We start from the raw sequence: 16377 nt of genomic DNA on the forward strand, positions 1-16377 counted from the left end.
GATACTCTTGATACTAAAAAAATTGTGCAATGTAAAAGATTCTCACTTGCTTAGATGTGTAGATAAAGTTAAATTTTATCCTGACTTTATAGTCACTTTCTTTCTATCAGGATATACTCAATATCAATTATTCAATAATAAAAAAGATTTATTTTTTGCATTGTAATGGAAAGGAATTTTATTGTTGATAAGACTTTTAATTCATTAATAATATAAAAAAATGAATTTCCTGACTACATTCCAAGCTCCTTTTCAGATGAACAAAGTTATTTTCTGTAGATACATTTGGATGTGTTTGCTGAGAATAATTCAATTCATAAAAGGAACAAAATTGTTCTATTTATGAAGGGATGTATATGCTTATAACATGCAGAAAAGTCTTGAATATTATGTAATCTGATAGCAGCAGTATTTCTAATTCATGAATGTTATTGTCTTTATTTTTTACTTTTATGTGTCTAGTGAATACTTTTAATGATCGTGAATTATTTTTAAATCCTCAAAAACAAATACACAAAAGTAAAGTATATTCTCTTTCAAAAAACAGAAATCATTTATCAGGAAACATTTTCTGCTGGGTATTGGGTATTGGAATTTATTGTTCATTCATTTCTTAGACAAGCACTTAGTAATCAATATGATACATAAAGTCTGTCATACATTAATGTTCAACTGTGAACAGATAAGTTAATATGTTAAAGTAGGTCAACTAGAAAAGGAGGCTTGAAATAAGGAATTTAACTAGTCTGTTTGGTTTGGACAGAAAACAGGGCAATTGATAAATTTTTAGGGCCCAGTAAAAGTGCTTTATGCTGGTAAGCAAATGAGACAAAGCTCAGGAAAACAGCAGTTTGGAACTGGAGAAAATGATTTTATCCAGAAAGGAGTCAACTTGAAAATACTTCAGCATGCACACTACACTGTGTATATTTATATGCCGACTCCAATTTATAGCTGTGGGGTGGTTAATAAGCATGTAATTTGACCAAATCTAGACTAACCTCTTTACATTTCGTGATTTAGTGCAGGACACATTCTTTTCTGAATTAACAACAGAGTTTATTAATTGGCATAAGAGTCAGTAAAAATAACGAAGTCACCGGGGCTTAAAATATGTGATCGTTAGGAGAATCAATCAGGCCCTGATACCCTGGTATGAAAAAGACCCAGGTATGGCAGGCCTGGTATCTCCTGCCAGCTGTGCATGTTCCAGGGCTTGCACCTGTTGCCTTGCTTCTCCACACACCAGGGAGGACCCGGCTTCAGATATGTTAAGTTTAAGGCCAGAGAATCTGCAGCTGCTCCTACACCCACCAGGGAGTGAGCCCTTTGTTTTCAGAGAAGGATTTCCCCAGGCTGCAGAGCTTGGTCTTGCTCAGTGTATGCATAACTGGCAGAATTTAACCTGCATCTGAATAGTCCAAAAAAGACTAACTGGCATGGTCTTGTCAGTCTTCCTGCTTTGGTAAGCTTTTTCCTGTACTGTGAGAGAAAATCTCCTCTATTTTTCTTTGCATTTCTAACAAGTTCCTGCATCTCGTCCCCTCTATAAAAATGAAGGATTCCTAAAATAAATGGATGCTGTGAAGATTATATAATACCAGTAACAAGTGGGAGACAACAACACTCCTGAGCACTCGTGAGGCAGGATACAGACAAATCTGAGGAACTAGCGAAAGGAACGCGGGAATGTCTGAAGTGGCTCCCTTCTTACTCTACCAAAATACTGCGTGACAGAATGGTTGTGAAACTGCCTTCCCCACAAATTGTTAGAAGGCATCTTTGTATGGATCTTTGATTCTTTCGATAATTTAACAATTATTTATTAATTTTCAAGGATGGCAGAGGTCTTTTTACCGGAGCCTAATCTTAAGATTTGTGTCAATTTAGTCCAAGAGATGACAATTTCTAACTAAAAAAGTGAGCGAAAACTTTTTTCACTCTGCTTTTATCGCTCTTCACCTCACTCCTGATATCTTCCTTTCTCTAAACTGTGATCATTTCACTTCACCATTCTTGTATTAACTATTTCTAATTTGTATTGCTGGTCATGTGTGTTTGGAGATTTGATGGGGAAGCAGACTTCTATCCAAATTTGCAGTATTTGGAGCATTCATCTGATGATACCAGTGGGTCTGGGGACAGGTTCAGCTACTGGACTTCTCATTCCAGTGCCTTTGGATGGGGAAAATGGAAGGCAACTGGGCATGAACTCATAGACATTAAGAAAGCAGAGCTGTCCCTGTAGATTTTATCCCCGTCACCTGTGGGTATCATGTTCCATGAAATCCTCACATCAAAAGCATAGTTTTATTTCAAATGAAGCCCCTTGAATGCATGGAATGATGATGCTCTAAATGAGAAGTTTACCAGATACCACTTTTTCTTTACTATTTTAAATGTCTTAATTGCACAGTGAGACAAAGGTAGTCACTTCATTGCTGGGCAATGGTCATGGGAGAGAAGCTTGAGTAGCCCAGAGCACAGGAAGTGGCCAGTCCCTCAGAGAGAAGAGGGCAGCAGGTTCAGACAGGTGTTCGTGTCCATTCTGCATCTGCAAATCCCTGATGCTCTGGTTCCTAAACCTAGAGAGCAGTTAATATAGTAAGGAAATGGTAACTGGGGCAGCTCGTGCACATGTTCACCCCTTGTTTTTGAACACCCCGTGTTTACAGGGAGGGCTTTGTGCTGGGAGCCAAATATACAATGATGACTATCATCAAATGCATGAGACCATGAGGCAGTAAAGGAGACAGCTATAATCAGGTCGTTTTTATTTCGCAATTATGTAAAAGTGCTATAATAGCATAGATGTCATAGCGTAATAATAGTGCAAGAATAAAGCTATATCTAATCTCAGGAAATCAGGAAATAGCAGAGGGTAAGGAGGAACAGAGGCTTGCAAAAAAAGGGTACAAAGTGAGGAGCCGGGGTGTTTAAGGGAGTCTGTGTCCTGTGTGCAAATGTCCAGAGTCAAGAAAATACATGTGACTCGTGAAACGACAAGAAACTCATTTTAGCTAGAAGAGTCTAAAGCTTTGTACTGCTGAAAAGAATTCCTAAAATGTTGAGCTGACCGTGAAAAATATTTTCCTTCTAAATCTCCATTTTTATAAAAGTGGGGGGGGGGGAATTTGAAGACCATTCCAGTTGTCATCTCAGTGGACTTTACATCTGAAGATAAATTAAAGTCTAAAATTCCAAGGCCGTATTGAGAGGCTCAACGGACAAAAAAATCAAGATGCACTTCTTGTCATTTCTATTTTCTGCTGTAGTAAGTAGACTCTTCCAGTTGAGCTGACTTGTGGTATTTCTAGTAGTATTAAATACTTTGATCTTGTCATGAAGACTTGCCCTTTCATGTGTTATTATTCAATTTTGATCTTGATAATTGTATTTATTTACACTTGAATAACTAGTAACCCGTACAAGACGTAAAAGGCACAGAAAAATATACAATGTAAGGTTAGTTATCTTCATGTCTCATCTCAACTATGAGCATTCATTCCTGTTGTGTCCATGGATACTAGTTTATTTTATATTTTTCCAGACAGATGATCGTATATGCACATATTCATTATTTTCTAAATTTGGTGGTACAACTCTACACACGATCTGCATCTTTTTTTCACTTAAGATAAAACTTGTAGGTTTCTTCATGTTAAAACATTTTCATTTTATTTTAGTGACTGTAGAGTATTCCTTTGTAAGTACATCTTGGGATTGTCTGTATCAATATCTGACAGAGGGAATTTAAAGTTGTTCCCAGTCTTTTGGACTTACAATAATCCTGGAACAAATATACCACTACATGTATCATTTTCAGCTTGGGTAAACAAATCTATAAGATTGATTCCTGAATGTAGACTTGCTAGGTTAGTATTTGCATTTGCAATTTTTGACATGGATTTGCCTCAAATTGCATTCTCACTAGCAAATAGGAGAGACTGCCAATTTCCCCAAACTCTTGCCAACATAGTATTCTATCAATACTGTTCTTTTGGAACATTCGAGAGGTGACACAGGTACCTCTTGGTTTTACTTTGCACATCTTTTATAATCAGTGAAGTTAAACATGTTTATATTCTTATATTTTGGCCCATTTAAAAAATATGATTGTTGTTCTTTCCTCACTGATTTAATAGGGCTCATCACAGCTTAAAGAAATAATTTCCACAACTCGAATATAGATCGCCAATGTTTTCTTTATCTTCTCATTTGCCATTTTACTTTGCTTAAGATATTTTTATGAATGAATTATTATCTTCTAAATTATTTGCATTTCATTAAATTAAAGGTTTTAAATTAAATTTAGATTTAATTTTAAATTAAAATTAAGGGTTTTTTTTTTTAAACTTTGGATATCATGCCCTGATATTCTTATAATCACTTTTTATTTTTTAAAGTTTTCTTAGATGAACCCACCATGATACACATACTTCAAAAATAAGACACGGCGATAGGCTATTAAAACATAAGACACCCTTTAAATATTCTTCATAAAGGCAGAAACAGAGAGGGAACATCCTATCCCTGGACCGACTACGTTAAGAGTGAAGCATACTCCCTGTAACGAAGTGCCTGCAATACGACAGGTTCTTAAAACATTCTGTGATGAATCTCTTTTCAACCTTTCATAATCTTCTTTTAGTTGCTTTATCTCTTCAATCATCTCCTCATGTTTCTTTTTAAATCCTTCAGTACGTAGTTCTTCTTGGAACTGTAGAGAGGAAAGAGTTCTCTTTTGAAAATCCCCAATTATCAGCACTTTGTATTTAACAAATGCAACAGTGAAGCACATATTTTATTTCTCTACCAAATTACATGCACTCGGATGAGTTTATCTAATATTTCTAAACATTTTGACTTGGGTAGTGGGAGAATCCGTGGTTTATAACTTCCTATGCTTGCTTAGCGCCATCATACAGGGGGCGAAGAGGAGTGGCCTGACGGCTCAACCAGGAATGTATTCCAGACCTAGGAATGCACTTTGGGGAGGATGGAGGTTTAATTCTAATTATTTCTCAATTCCACTGAGGAGGATGACCACAAATGTGTAACAAGTAACAGGAACTGCGGACTCTTTAGAACACTGGCTAATCAAATCCAGGTTGGGACAAAGAATTCAGGGTACTCTGGGTGTATAGAATAAATCAGTCAGATCTGGAAACTATTGCAGTAAATGTTAGAATTTCAACATCCCATACTTCACATCAGGCACATCAGATATTTCAGACCTTAGTGACCTATATCCAGTCTCTTTAATGGTTGTGTCCAACAGCCTAAAAATAATAGGACTAAAGTCCTATTCCTTTGGGGTCACGGTGAGACCCTAGAATCACCACATACTGCAGTTCAGGCGCCTGGGACATGTTATTTGTACCCACCAAACTCTAATACTACAGAAGGTACGGAGTCTTATAGATTTAGGGCTTCGGAATGATCTAGAATTTTTTGACATTTCACTGAATCATAGGTCTTTGGATTTGTCTCTGGATACATGACTTTACATTTTTGTCCTTCCCTTCCTGAGGAAACAAGGTACTGTCATTTATAGAGTGCCCAGCCACACCCAAACTTACCTTCAGCTTGTGCTCTAGTATTCTTACTGTCTCTTCCAGTAGCTTTTTCTCCTTTCTCTCCATCTTCTCCTTCAGCTGGGCCATGTTTTCATTGTAGCTTTTCTGTTGAGCCTTCCTTTTTTCCTCCTGTTCTTTTACTTCCTGTCTTAGCAGTGCCAGTTTCCTCTCAACTGCCGCCTTCTTGGCACGCTCAGCTGTTGTTCACATGTTTTACAGAGGGAAGAAAATGACAATTATGCCAAGCTGTGCCCTTCTAAGCTAAAAGACTGAAATGACTTTAAAATGTCAGGGAGGGATCTCTGAATACTCCTACTAGCCACACCAGCAAAACATGTTTCAGATTGTGATGGAATGGCACTGGATGGCTGAATGAGCAACCAAACACTCTTTGGTTACTTTCAGGTTTACCTAGGTTGTTCCACAGAAGGAGGAGAAGCTACTTGGTTCAGGAAGGTTTTCCTCTCACACCTGTCACAGGGCACTGCGGGAATTAAATCACCGTGACATGGGCTGAGTCCTGCTCTTTACCTAGTGTGGCCTTCTCTGTAGTAGTGAGGGCTTCGTCTGCCTGCAGGATGGATCTCTCTATTGCAGCCTGTGACTGCAGGAAGTGCTGGAGGACTTCGTTTGCCTGAGGAAACAAGAAAGAGCACAGACTCTTGCTAGGAAAATTATTGCTCAGTGGAACTGGAAATTGGACACTGTAAATTCGTCATCCTTCTAAGGATCCCACAGCAGTTCTTTTCTTTCCATGGCTGCAATAAAAAGTCCAACCTCCTTAGTTAGACATGAAAATCTTCTATAGCAACCTCTTTTCTAGGTCTCTTCTCCTAATGATGGTGACTATCACCCACCCTGTGTTTACAGATAACCAGATTTATGTGCAGTTCTACAAACTCTCAACCTGCAATGTTTGCAATATCTGCATGTTCTTTTTCTTCTGACTGGATGCTTCTTTATCCTTTCTTTACTCAGATATCATTTATTGATACATCAACTTTTAGTTCCTTCCTCCTTGGCCAGGAAGATTTCCTTAACTTTCTTCTTAGATTTAAATGGCTGCCAAGTACAGGAAACTGCCCTACCAGCTCTACCACTTGCTGGCTGTGTGTTCTCAGGTGAAACTTATTAATTTCTCAGTGTATCACATTTCTCAACTGTATAATGGGGATGACCACAGTGCCTAATTCATATTATGTGAAAATTAAATGGAGAATCCAAACACAGCACTTACGAATACACTAGATTGGGGAAGTGAGCACTCAACGTATATCAGCCATCATCATAATCACCAAAACCATCCGTGTTTACCTGTGTGATAACCATTATCCTCCTATAACCAACTGACCGTATGTCCTTCTCAGGTAAGATCTTAAATTTCTTGAAAACAATGTTCTTTCTTTAAATATATATCTCCTATACCTAGCACAAAAACTGTTACATTGTTTGATTAATGAAAGGAATATTCTCTTTCATCTAGATTCTTGATAACAAATTTTATATTTGGGAAGATATATTTCTGATTTATTTAAGATTATCTAACTGATTGTGGATACAAAAGCTAAAAAATGGAGGGATATTGCCATGCTCTGCTTTCTCTGCACAAAGTTTGCTCTGGTTTTAGATGTTCAAAAGAACCCTCTGATCCCAATCTGCTGTTCTTTGCCCCTCTGCTTATTTCTCACCTTAACTCCTTTACTGGGCACCAGCTGATAGGACTGTTCAACTGTCTTCCTTGCTTCTAGGTAGAGATTGTGTCCTCCAGGCACAGAGAAAGTTCCTCTGGAAATGCTTTCCATCAGGGTCTCTGAAAGCTGCTTAAGCTGAGCCTGGCAATACTTGGCAGATGTCTCTTCATTCTGAAGCAAGAATTCTCCTTTTTTATCCTCTATTATTTTCTGCCAGAGAAATATGGAGAAATCCAAAGGAAAGAAGCATTTAGAAGGGAAAGTCCAGCAACTTTCAAATATGCAGTCCATTATTCTCTGTGGTTCTTTTTAACAGTAGTAGGGTTAGCAGTGATCCACCTATGACAATGAGCAGTGGACAATTCAGTGTGACTAGAAGTAGCTATTTCTTCTGCAAACTTGGTTTTCTATGGATAGAAATATTTTTCCTGTACTTATAAATTTCAATTCATTTGGTTTTCTTCTATACAAACTGATAAATTTTGTATCCTATAGGATGGTCAAAACCAGACTCAAAGACGAATTTTAGTGTAGGTTGTTGGGAGCCATTATGAGACACTGAAGAAGTCACGGAGCTGATAGCCATAAAGTACGCAGCTGCTGAGTTTGTTTAAACAATGGTTTTAGGAAGCAGGGTGTTAAGTTAAACATTACTGACCCTGGAGGGGAGGCTTGCCTCCTAAAGAAATCCTTTTAAGATAGTGGACTGTTTTACAACCCAGAAAGCAAGGATGTTTGTACCCTGAGGGAAGGATGTTTAGGAACTTATGTAAATGTCAGCATTCCTATGGTATGTACTCTGTGCTTTGCTATTGTATTCAAAAAGATATATATAAAGGCTATGCTAAATAAACTGGAGGCTGCAGCATTGACTGTATGCCCTCCCTAAGAACTTTTCTGTCTTCTTTTTTTTCCTTAGGCTTCACCCCTCTCTTTTAGGTGCTGTTCAATCTCAGCAGGCTGGCTCCGGCAGAAGGTCCAATAGTAGGCAGAATTATGATTTCCTCTAAGAGTTCTCTCCCTTGATGTTCACATCCTACAGAGTGCCTGGGTCTGTGAATATGACCAATAGTACTACTGTGATTAGATTATATATATGGTACAAGTTGACTTTAAGAAATGGAGAGGAGCAGGTGGACACGATCTAACTATATGAGTCCTTTAAAAGCAGTTTTCTCCGGTTGGTGGCACAGAAGATAGAAGAGAGACTAGAAACAACATAAAAATATAATGTGCCATTGCTGGCTTAAAGATGGAGGGGGAGTTCTATGGAGCTGCCAGATGGTAATATTAGCAAATTTGATCCATGTTTTCAGCTGTGGTATACTAAGTGTAGCACCCATACATCTTATGCTAGGATGTGACCTGAAGAACTCTGAGCTAATAAATGTGTGTTTGTTTCAAGATGTTAAGCACATGGTTATTTGTTTTCTCAAGATAGAAAATAAAGAACCGATCTTTCAGAAAAAGGAACAATTATAGCCGATAGAGTCCTATTACTCGCAAGAATCTAACTCCTTCTACAATGAGAAACACATGAACTATAAGGTCAAGAATGGGGTGGTCTAGACATCATCTCAAAAGGACAAGAATCAGAAAGGATATATGCTAAGACATATTACCGCAAGCTTCGTCTGGAACTCCAACTTGTCATCTTTGAAAGAGTTCTCCATGAACACTGCAGTAGCTTCCTTATGACATGCTGCATGCAGGGTCAGCAGCTCCTGAAGTGTGTCTGTGGGAAACCTCACTCGCTGGGCCATTTGCTCACTGTAGTAGTTGGCTGCCTTCTGCAGGGCCGCTAAGTTTGCACACTTAGCCAGACTTATCACTGCAGTTTCCAAACAAGGAATTGCTCCACCGTTGATGGAATCTACATAGGTCATTGCCAAAGTGGCCAGCCCTGAAAGACATATAATATTCAGGGAACAGACAGGAATTTCCCATTCATTGTTTTAGAGATTTTGAGATCAGCATTCTAAAAACCACAACAATTTTATTGAAATGAAGTTTTGTTTTTCTCCTTTTCTTTTCCTCCTAATCTTTCTTCTTGGCTTTGGCTTGTTGCCTCCTCCTTGCTCCCCTATAAACTGACTTCCTTAGAATAACATCACTGTATCTCCTATTCACTCTCTCTTTTATGGTTCATGAATTCATCTCCTTATGATGTTAAATTAATAATCTCAACCAATATATTCAAGGATTTCTGAGAGCACTTTTCCCATTGAAATAAAATTAAAAAGAGTGTATTTTATAGGGAATTAAAGTAGGTAATTTGTAGGCATTACTTCCAAATGAAAATGTGGGGGCCCTTGTAAAAAAAAATCCAGAATTTCAGGACAGTGATATAAATATCAAACCAAGCATGGGCCCACTTCAGCACAGGGTACTTTGTGTCTGCCCATGTTGCATGTCCATGAATCCAGCCTTGTACATAGGATTATATATAAATTTGTTTCTCACACCCTAAGTGAGCTTTCAGGGGCTATTTATTTCTACCGGGTGAAAATTTACCAAGTACCTTGTGTATCCTCACCAAGAAACACTTATCCTATTGAACGTTTCATCCACATGCAGATATATATTCTTAACAGCAGTTTGTGTTTATGTCATAAGTGTATTAGTTTCATGAGATGTAGCAGGTTCAGTAATTCCTCATATGGGAAAAGTTTAATGAAAAAAACATGCATATCTGTGTGTGGCATAAATATCCACTTTTCCACATCACATAAGGAAGAAATTTATGGACAAATCCAGAGAGCAATCACGGCTTCATCATACACACTAAACCACAGAGAGACAGACTGTAACAAAGGAGACTCACCATTTCCAGTGACAATGAGTCCCTCTCTTAGGGTCTTGGTTTTTGCATGTGTGAAGATATAGGAACAGAACTTTTTGGATTGCTCCTGGAAATTTGGTTCCAGTTGGTTTTCTGATACTTTCTCAATATGTGGTAATAATTTTTTGTCATTTGTAGGCCAGTCAAAAACAAAGCACTTCCGTTTTGGAAAAAACTTCCTGATACACTCTCTGGGCAAGTTGGATTTCTGGGTTTGGTGACCCTCACCTTAAAAAAAAAATTAAAAGCAATCACTGATGAGACAGTCTTCAGGCAAGGAGATTAAAGACTTTCGTTTCCAGAGATCTCTGTATTACAGTAACTGGGCTGCCTGTAAATCTCTTATTTAATTATGCAAGTCGACTTAATACCAACCTACCCAAAGCATAGGATTATTATTATTATTTATTTTTTATTTTTTTTGCCATAGCTAAAAGTGAAGGAAGTCTTCTGGGGAAAAAGGAAGGGCATCCAACCCAAGTGAAGAAATATATGATTGCTTTCCTTAGCCCTTTCATGTTGTCCAGTGGCTTGACTATTAATTAGATGTTTTCTGAATGGCAGATTAATCAAAAAAGTGTCAGAAATACTCTTGATATTCCAGTCCTAATGTCGAAAAGAAAATGTGGGCTCTAAAGTAAGAGTAAAAGATTTACGCATAGAAATAAGAATAATTATGATATTACTGGGGAAAATACTATGGGGAGCACAGATAATACTTAAAGTAGTAAAGAAAAACTTCTAAAGATCAGAGTAAAAAATACACACAATATAAATATGTGCAGAAATTTTTTTTTAGCAGATATCATGAAAAAGTAAGATTAACATAATGCAACTTGGAGACCTCACCTGTTCTATATATCAGATTATATTGGATGTGACAATTTCCACAGAGAGATTCTGGGCATATGTCAGCTGTTCAATAAGTGATTCTTGAATGAGTAAATAAATGATTAAATAAGCAAAAAAGGATATGCTTCTAGGTACCATCCATTATCTTTGCTAAATATACTCTGTGTATTAAACTTATTACACTGACTTGACAACATATTGTGTAGGTTATGTTTTGAGAAACAGAAAAAGAAGGAGTTAACAGTCTTACTGGAAGGCTATGTCAATGATTCTTTGGAGAAATTTTTAGTGTATAAGTATCTTTCATGTGAAGGATGTAACTATGTAGGTTAGTATAACAGACTACATGAAATATATTTCAAAAATGAAGTGATTGGGTATCTTTGTGATTCTATATTTACTGTCTTCCACACTGATGGGTATTTTGCTCTAAAATAGAAGCTCTAAACTTAACAAGTAACACGAGTATTTGACGCTTAGGAAGTTTCAGCACTAGCTGTAATCCTGAAACTTTTCTTTATGGCTTAAGTTTCTTAAATCATTTGGTCCAATATTGAATTCTAAATTTCCTCAGTGAGCTTCAACCCTGGTCATGGGAGTTATTCCAGTAAGAATAACAACAAAATCCATATCCATCTGTCATACACATATGCCACTAACATGGGCCTCAATCTAATCTGAATAAAGGTTGATGGCAAGTGCTGAGTGACAGGGCTGAGTTGATTCCACCTCCTGCTGAACCTTCCACCAGCCAGGCCATGCTCTGATACCTGGAATCAACTTCAAGGCATTGTCCAGGTATTGATCTGCAGTGATGCGGTGTCCGTCCCACACTAACTCCATCACGAAATCTCGTACAGCCCAAACAAAGTCGGGGAAGAAACTCACAAAGTTGGCTGAGTCATGTACTTTACCAGAGCCAGGAGAGGATTTTGTCCTGATTAGTTTTGTTAGTTCAGTCACATAGCTGGAATTATAGCTAAGGAAAGGGAAGAGTTTGCTGCAAAATTTTCAGATCTTACTCAGAAACAAGATTTATAAACATTCCCATTAGTCCTGTGTCCCCTTCTCTTCAAATATGAGAACTGAGTCATAGAAAAGAAGAAACGATCTCAATTACATTCCCACAGACACAAGGACACGTGGTGCTTCATTTCCTGGAAGGATACTGCAGCTGCTCCAGGGCCTGGTGGTTGATGATGCCCGTGCTGTTGTAGACAAACATACTGCTCAGAAGCACGGCCAGGGCAAAGATCCATGAGTCATTGTTAGAGTCACCCTAGAAAGTACATTATAGCACAAGACTTAGGCATCTACTGTTCTCACGCATTCAGTTGTTCATTCACTCTGTTAGCTGTACTGTAACTGAATAGTAAGACAAATAACATAGATTATGAAGACAATGCTCAATTCAAAGCTCATTTTTAGTACTGACATTGACCCTTGTAAGGACCTGAGTTTGTTTAGCTATTAACAGAAGTGAATGACACTGTAAATACCTGTCAAATATTTAATACAGTGTCTGGAACACAGAAGTATGGAATAATAAGTGGGAAATGATCCTTTTACAAATTTTTTTCTTTGTGGGCTTACTGGTGACACAAATGTTATTCAGTTAAATTTACCAACTACTCATTGTGCACCTACAAAATGCTAGACTGCATGTGCTTGTGTGGACATTAAATTCCATATGATCATCTATATTCTCATGAGATGAGTTTCTGGAGGGGCAGATATACAAGATGATAAACTCTGCCAGGAATGGAACCAAAATGTTATAGTGTGAAAGACAAAAGGGAAATGCAAAAAAAAAAAAAACCCCAAAATGTACTTTGTGAATTCAGAGCAAGAAGTGATTATGTCTGAATGAGATACAATCTCATTAGCTGGGCTTTAAAGAACTGACAGAATGTAGAATTGTGGAGATACAAAGGCCATGTAGGTGGCAGGACTAACAGAAGCCAATCAGAATTATCAGAAAGTGGAAGTCATATAAAGGTATTACTACTACGTTATTTTATCGGATTGAAGTAGTGGTTTTGTGCGTGGTAGTAGACGATGAGGCTGAAAATGAGATTCAGAGAAAGTCATAAGTGACTTTGTAACAGAATTCGTTACAAGTAGAAATACTCCGCAATACACTACAAGTTGTAAGGGCAGCAGGTAGTCTGCTGCTTTCAGTTTACATGTGGTATGTTTTCGTTCCTTGACAAATGGAATTAGACAAAAAGAAAAAGGTTATACGGATTAAAATTTGTTAGACCATCTTGGGTTTTCACCAAGGTGATTATCGGGTACATTAAACCTAAAATTTTAAATTTCAGATTATCTACATTTGCAGTAATGGAAACCAAAGACCCATTGCTGTTACTTTCGCTTTAGACTCAGGCTACTGTAAATAAGGAGACAAGGTTGCAACTAACATTATAAAGACAAAATAACTGAAATTATCCCATTTACAATGCTGTTGGTGGGTCTAACTCATGTTTTATAGAAGTCAGTGAGGAATTTATCTTCCAAGCACAGAGATGAACTAAAACCATAATGACTGTTCTTGGAGCAGCTAAATTTCTTCTGCAGATTCTTTAACTGACACCCTATTTTCATGGGTCCTACTTCCAAACCCATCAACCTCACACACCTTAAGCTTACTGATCCCATAGTTATGGCTTCTCTAGGATATTTTCCTCAACCTGAAAGACTGAGCTAGGTTGTCACTTTTGTACCCAGTACCTTGTACTGATAACACTGCATATTTCTTATTTTCTTAACTAGGTTCTGGGTCTTTACTTCATTCAGTGAGATATATGCAGTACTTAACAAAAAGCCCTACAATTTAGCTGCCCAATAAATATTTGTTAACTTGTATCTTTTACCCTCCATGTTAAAAATAAAATCTATCCCTAATAACCAAAGTATTGAGTTTACCAAGAAAGTAAATTCAAAGAAACAGAATTTAACCTCATTATTACTAATTGCATTTCTAGTTTACATAAATGTATCCTAAAAGTTGAATTGAGGTTGCAAATTAAAATGTAAGTAAAGTACCAAGAACAAGGAAGACTCTCTGCCTTACCTTTTGCACATCGCCCAGGCCCTCGGTGTCCAGGAGGACCAGAGTGTGGTTCGGCTTGGAGGGGTGAGGCACACACCACATCCAGATGCCCTTGGTTTGAGACTGCACTGTGGAGCCCAGAGGGAAACCTGTAAAGGAAGAGGATAGAGCAGTGTACAGTAACAACAGATAGCGCAGGCTTCCCACAAGTTATACTGCTTAAACTTGTCGGAAATGTGAGTGCCTGGCTGGGAGGAAGGTTGCTTTCATTTCAGAAAGAACAGCCAATCTGACCTTTATATATATTAAGGACTTTCTCAAGAAACACTTTGTGTCCCCTATTCACCTCATATTATCAATGGCCAAAGATGTGTGATGTTACAGAACTAAGATAAACTCTATTAACTTTTGTATTTTTATCTGACTCCCCTTGTCCACCAGCTTCTGATGGAGTTCAACCTGTGGGAAGCACTAGTAGCTAGAATTCTGGCTTGTGTTCCAGTAGCTTCTCCCTGGTGAACCATAGTGTCCCGGTGCCTCTTTGCCTCTAAGTTGGGTTACGGCTCCTTTCATGTAGCTCCATTTCATCGCTCTGGTCATTGCCACATTATGGTATCCACTTTTTGCTTGCCTCTTCAGGCTACTGGAGTTATAATGGCTCCCTGGCCATCACTAGTGCCACAATCTGGGGGTTTGCCCATCTCCCATTGGCTTCCTTTGCCCTGTGTATATTTTTGCAAATGGTCCCTCCATTAAACACTTTTTAGTTAACCCTTCAGTGGGTCCCATGTGTATTGCATGGGCCTGAACTGGTCTATCAGCTTCTGCTGGGTTTTTTACTCCTGTCTCTCCATATTTTCCTCATTTCTTTTGCCCTTTTCAAGCAAATGGCGAATTCTTTGTTAATTGCCTCAAGTGGGGATATAATGGAAGGGAAAGCAGAAAAGACCTGCGAGACTTGCTTGTTTCTATTTCCAAAAACTTAAATTAACACACGGAGGAAGAGGATGTGAGGTGTATGCCCAAGACCCTCAGAGTGACATATCTTGTTGCACGGAGCAAGACTCTGACCATCTGCTATATGCCAATGCTTATTTTAATGGAGAATAGAAATGGACGTGATGAAATCCATAGCAGAGGGTTGGTTCAACATGGCTCAAGCCATTCCATTTCCGCGTCCAATGTGTTTTCCACAGACAAGATGGTCTGCACTCTTCTGCATCATGATACTATTTGCTTGCTTGCTGATTTATGTAGAGTACTCTGAACTTCCAGTTCTCCCAGTAAGAAAAGATAGGTACAACTGAAGGTCATTATAGAAAACAAAAAAAACCAAAAAACTTCATGATATAAGAAACGCAAATAGCAACTAAATTTGCGAAGAGGTGCTCAAATTTATTTGTAACTTAGCAAGTAACATGGAACTCTATAGTCAACAATGATCAAAAGTTAAAAAGACTTTTACCAAATTTTTATGAGGATGTGGAGAATTCTCAATTACTGCTATTAAGCATAATAAATTGCCCATAAGTTTGAAAAGCTGTTTGATATTATCTAGGAAGGCAATTCCATTTCTGATGTATCACATAAGGAAAGTGTATGTATATGTCCGTCATGATATGAACACAAGGATATTCATGATGACATCATTTATAAAGGATAAAAACTAGAAATGATACCAGTTTTCATTGTCAACAACTGGATAAATAAATTGTTGTATCCTCTGACTACAGCATACTGTAAAGTAGTGGAAATAAATAAATTACAAATACATCTGACAAACTAGACAGTTTAAGTACTCTTCTGTATGTGTTATAGTACACAGAGAGTTCAGAGAAAGAGGAGGTTGGGGAGGAAGGGAAAATGGGCATAATTTATCAAAGTTTTGCTATTAAATGAATCAAAAAAAAAAAAAAGATGGTAGCCCCACTGAGATGTGGAATATGCAGGGATTCCATTGTCCATATTTCTTACCATCTCTTTTTAAAAACAGTACTTGTTGAACAATATTTGTGTGCAACTTGAAATGACCCTATAATTTCTTAGGGCAAATGTAATGTAAGATAAAAAAGAGTATCATTTCTGGAGCCGAGCTCCTGAACAGATGAAATGGATGAAATCAAGACTAATGGGGTAGATTTTTCAATAGGGTTGGAAACTCCTTTTTACTCATCAAAAAGAGTGAGTTTTTATGGACGGATGGTGTTGAAGTTATTAATTTGGTGATGATTAAATTTTCTTTAGTGGAAGGGGTTAGGCTCTCCCTTAAGAAGACCCTGGAAGAGATGTGATCTGACGGTGTGATCACTGCTTCCTAGCATATATATGGCCACTGTTCTAGAGCAATACTCACCGCGG

The 16377-nt window shown here is 37.8% G+C and overlaps 1 protein-coding gene across 1 annotated transcript; it reads right to left on the minus strand.

Moving 5' to 3' along the window:
• Positions 1 to 2757: 2757 nt before the first annotated feature.
• LOC118613624 (guanylate-binding protein 6-like) lies at positions 2758 to 14147 on the minus strand (the record flags this gene model as incomplete). Its single annotated transcript, XM_036236044.1, is given in 10 exon segments — positions 2758 to 4522; positions 4525 to 4720; positions 5583 to 5776; positions 6111 to 6213; positions 7268 to 7480; positions 8893 to 9173; positions 10095 to 10340; positions 11735 to 11931; positions 12134 to 12243; positions 14041 to 14147. Coding segments are annotated over 10 exon segments (1769 nt in total), but the record flags the coding sequence as incomplete, so codon positions are not given.
• Between the last annotated feature and the right edge of the window lie 2230 nt (positions 14148 to 16377).

Source organism: Rousettus aegyptiacus, unplaced genomic scaffold (assembly GCF_014176215.1).
Source record: "Rousettus aegyptiacus isolate mRouAeg1 unplaced genomic scaffold, mRouAeg1.p scaffold_m13_p_1, whole genome shotgun sequence".
Taxonomy (NCBI): Eukaryota; Metazoa; Chordata; class Mammalia; order Chiroptera; family Pteropodidae; genus Rousettus; species Rousettus aegyptiacus.